Source organism: Hyposmocoma kahamanoa, unplaced genomic scaffold, assembly GCF_003589595.1.
Source record: "Hyposmocoma kahamanoa isolate Upper Pololo Valley unplaced genomic scaffold, ASM358959v1 65, whole genome shotgun sequence".
Classification (NCBI taxonomy): Eukaryota; Metazoa; Arthropoda; class Insecta; order Lepidoptera; family Cosmopterigidae; genus Hyposmocoma; species Hyposmocoma kahamanoa.
The window spans coordinates 14,881,058-14,885,677 of record NW_020653853.1 but is presented as its reverse complement, the minus strand read 5'-3'; the positions used below and the strand labels follow the sequence as shown (position 1 = coordinate 14,885,677).

General features: G+C 38.3%; 1 protein-coding gene across 1 annotated transcript; it reads left to right on the top strand.

Annotated features, from left to right (window-relative positions):
- The first annotated feature begins 723 nt into the window (after positions 1-723).
- Positions 724-3,922, top strand: LOC113231375 (cadmium metallothionein-like). The gene is made up of 2 exons (XM_026465669.1): positions 724-810; positions 3,122-3,922. The coding sequence occupies exons 1-2, from the start codon at positions 753-755 to the stop codon at positions 3,874-3,876; spliced, it is 813 nt and encodes a 270-aa protein (XP_026321454.1). The 5' UTR covers positions 724-752; the 3' UTR covers positions 3,877-3,922.
- The last annotated feature ends 698 nt before the right edge of the window (positions 3,923-4,620 follow it).

The window sequence follows — 4,620 nt, the reverse complement described above, 5'->3', positions numbered from 1 at the left end:
GAAGGGAGTTCCATTTGTCAACCGTGCGGCAGAGAAAGAAGCCACCGAACCTTTTAGTACGCGATGGAATGCGGCAGGTAGTGAAACGGTGACTACGAAGGCCAGCATGCGTGCTTCTGAGCAGGAACGGGGAAGGGGGGATGAGGTTGAACAGCTCTTATGCCTCAATACTTGCAAGACTAATACTTCTTTCTAGGGCACCACTTGAAAAGTATTCTTTGTAATGTAGTCTTGTAACTAGAAATACAAGAGGAAGAGCTGAGGGGGTTTGTCAAGAGCGGTGGGAGACAGGCGTGGTGATATGTATGTATTATTAGTGATTTATTACACGTAAGCGTAAACGTACCCTTTCAAATAGTCCTTTATTTTAATTAACTGAAAAGCTGCAAAACACGTTATACATGCATGAAAGTACAATGAAAACATTTGAGTATACCTATGAATTACCGAGACAAAGAAAATAACGATATTAACTGGCTCAAAACGAAAAACACTATTGATAAATAATATATTGAAAAACACTACTAACACACGTAATTTTGAAACCGACTTTTATTTTTGATAATGTATGTGTATTTTTTATCAACAATTAACATAACAATAGTTATTAATGGACTTTGCTTCTTTATGCTAGTAATTTATAGGTATACTTAGCTGTGTTCGATATGAAATTTAGATCTATAGGTTAGTTATATATATAAGCTCCTTTAGCTCTTCAGTTTCATTATCAATTATCGGTATTCTGAGGCAAGATGTTGCATTTCTTGGCAATTTTAATACCTGCTTTCAGTGGCATTGTATTTGATTCAGGTACGTATTTATACAATTTTTTATACAAAAGTAAAAATATACTCTCCTACGTATTGATTTTGACACTATTGTTTTATAATGTGTATTATACAGGAACGTAAGTTTTATTTATTTTGCAATAAATTTATTAATTATTTAAATATTCATTTGTACTACATAAGCAAATCATAAGCAATTTATTTATTTGTATTTATTATTACTTATGTAACAATCACGTGTTTCTCTTAAGCAGCATTACTAACCCAAGAACCAATAGTCACTAACGCAGTTTCTCTGAGTTTAGTTAGTTAAAATAATTGCAAGTACGTGGGGCACACTATAAGTTTCCGGAATGAATAAGAAGAAAGTACTATAAATGGTCAGAAATGAAATTATTGTTTCTCAAAATATTCTCCGTTAGCGTTAATGCTCTTTTTCATATGAATGAACCAATTTTGAAAACATTAATGCCACTCCTCCGTGACAAACTCTGAAACATATTTTTATACTCTTCGACAGCCTATTCAGGTGATGAAAATCGTTGACTGCAATAACCAGTTCTTAATTTTTGGAAATAAACAAAAGTCACAAGGTGTCAACGTTGTTGACCTTCAAAAATTCATTTGTCTGTCTGGCCGTGAGAACTGGCATTATCGTGGTGCAAGATGACACGGCATTTACGGTTATTTTTACGAAGTTTATCAATAACTTGCGGCAAACAAATGGTCGTGTACCAAATACTATTCACGGTACAACGATTCTCCAAAGCAACAGTGTCCACTTGTCCAGTTTTATTAAAAAAAGAAGCAATCTTCCGCTTAGAGGCACATTGCACGCGCGCCACTTTAGTTGGTTTCGGCTCATCTCGAAAAACCCGTACCGTCGATTGCTGCTACTATGTCACACACCAAATTTGACGCCCCTTCGTCGGATCTGGTAAGCATGGCATTGCACCAAGTAACGCGATCCGTTTTTTGAGCCTCAGTCAAATTGTGTGGGAACCACCGAGAGCACAGCTTCTTCACACCCAAATGTTTGTGTAATATTGATTTATTTAACTCATGCCTATGCCTAAAGATGTCCGAATCTCATGGTATGTCACATGCCTGTCTGTTTTGATCATACGGCGCACAGCATCGATGTTTTTGTTTTCACAGCAGTCGAATGGCGACCATCACGAAATTCGTCACTGAGATTCACACGACCGCGATTGAATTCTGCAAAATCTGCAATCTTTAAATAGTCGTCTTTGCATGGTGCTACATCGCCAAAAGCAGTTTGAAGCCGAGCGAAGCTCCGCTGAGCTGTTAAATTAAACATACAGTCGTATAAAATCATACTATGAAAATTTTCACGAGTTAAATCCATGGTGATGTAGACAACCAATGTCTAAAATGACGTCATAATGTAAAAACAAGTGACAGTCAGATGAAACAAACTGTGTTTTACAGCCAAAGAGTTCCATTTTCAGATGTTGTAATTACAATGTTTAAATATCGTTAAGTAAGTGACCAATCCCGGAAATTTATAATGTACCCTATGCAACACTTGCAAGTTTTTCATACCGTAAAATGAGTACAATTTCTTTTGCTTTCTATTATTTTTATTGTTTCAGAAACAAGTAGAAATATATATATTTATTGCGTTACAACTCAATAGATTATTTTACCCAATTAATTCCTCGCATTCCTGGGCCGGAGCTGTCAAACACCAGTATAATCCACTTGACTCCATTCAATATCGGGCTGTTCGTGTTGTCGATGATCTCAAACTCACAGGGGGTTTGGAGTCCCTTAGTCTACGGAGAGGCGTTGGCTCTCTGTATGTTTTCTACCGTCTTTATAATGTTGAGTGCCCAGAGGAACTTTTCCAACAGGTTCCACACAGGTCACATTTCCCGCTAAAGGTCATTGATGCCTGGCATTGTAAGACCACGCGGGCATCACGTTCGTTCTGTCTTCGAACTTCTAAAAATACTCCTCCTTTGCGTTGTGACATGGGGGCTCTCCAAAATGCGTGTCAACAAAGTTCTCAAAGGCTGGCAATGCGCAAATAGGTCATTTGATGTTGTAAATGTACATGGGCGACGATGGTCTTCTCCCTCAAGTGGTTCGTCTGCTCGTATCCTACTTTATTTATTTATTTATTTTTATTTATTTATATTTTGGAGGGCACAAACAGCTTATATTACAATAAAATAGAGACTTAATTAAATAATTTGAAGCAAAACAGTTCCCTACTGATAAAAATACAATAAAATTTGATGCATTGATAACAGTAAGTAATTACTTTATATTATTAAATAATGTAATTCATCTCATTATTTTCTCAGGTGATGCTCGGATACCTCCAACTACTCCGTGCTGTCCTCCAAATGAGGTATATTCTTGCGACCCCATATGTCCACCTGATACCTGTTGCGCTTTAGACGAAGAGTACGACTGTTGCAATGCCACGTCACCGCCTTACAAAACTGGATGTAGATGCAAAGATGGCTACTACAGATTGTACGAGAATGGTCCATGTGTTCCCGCTTGTGACTGTACTAAAGCTCCCTACAGTTGTCCTCCAAATGAAGTATATTCTTGCGACCCCATTTGTCCACCCGATACTTGTTGCGCTTTAGACGATGACTACGACTGTTGCGATGCCACGTCGCCGCCTTACAAAACCGGATGTAGATGCAAAAAAGGCTACTATAGATTGCATGAGAATGGTCCTTGTGTTCCTGCTAAGGAATGCTGTAATGCTCCCTACAGTTGTCCTAAAAATGAAATATATTCTTGCGAGCCGATATGTCCACCTGATACCTGTTGCTCGATCGGCAAAAAGTACGATTGTTGCGATGCTGATTCGCCACCTTACAGTACTGGATGTAGATGCAAAAAAGGCTATTACAGATTGTATGATGGCGGTCCATGTGTTCCCGCTTGTGACTGTCCTAAACCTCATCACCCAATAAAGACACCTAAAAAGGAACCATATTCTTATGCCTCTGCTGCTTCTGCAGCTTCTGCTTCTGCCTATGGTTCTGGTTGTGGTACTGCATCTGCTTCTGCTTCTGCTTCTGCATACGCAAGTGGCTAATCAATGTTGACACAGAATGGTCCATACATTTCTCTATGTAACTGACCTCAAACTTTCAACTGTTGCCCAGAAAGTGAGGTATATGTTCCCTCTCCGTCATGTTTTTTTAGATTTATGTTATTCTATTTATACTAAATCGACTGCAGTAAATTAATTGCAAACTCAATTACAAAATGCAACAATAGTTACAAGAGGATAGATACGACAACACACGTGTATGGATACTTATTAATCAGTAAATATGTATAAAAATGTAAATTGTTTTTATATTTATATACTTATAGTCCTTTATTTTTAATAAATAGCGATACTAAAGAACATACATGAACGTCGTGACAGTGACCTTCATTTAGTAGGTTTTATGTAGCGCCAGGCTAAGCATCTTTAAATCTGAATCTGAAATCAGTCAGAAAAAGAAAACGCGACAGTCACTAGTTTCCGTGTGACTGTGGTGTAAGAGCCGTTCTAGTCCCTATACAAAGTCTAGTAGAAGTAGAACTCCTTGTGAAAGAGTTGGTCCAGGGTAGTATTGCCACCTTACCTATTTCTGGCGCCAAGCAGTAATGGCAGCATTATTATATTCAGGTTTTGAAGTGTGCTGGTGAAATTACAGGCACATGGGACTTGTCAACTTATGTCTCAGGTGACGGGCGCAGTGCCAGTGCCCCTCAGATCTTTGCGATTTAAAGCTCTGAGTGGCCTGCAACTTATAAGAACAGGCGTGTAGCTTATCAGCACGCACAC

Coding starts and splice junctions, on each gene's coding strand:
- LOC113231375 (XM_026465669.1), top strand. CDS start 753: ATGTTGCATTTCTTGGCAATTTTAATACCTGCTTTCAGTGGCATTGTA. Junction 811..3,121: donor TGGCATTGTATTTGATTCAG/GTACGTATTTAT, acceptor TTATTTTCTCAG/GTGATGCTCGGATACCTCCA.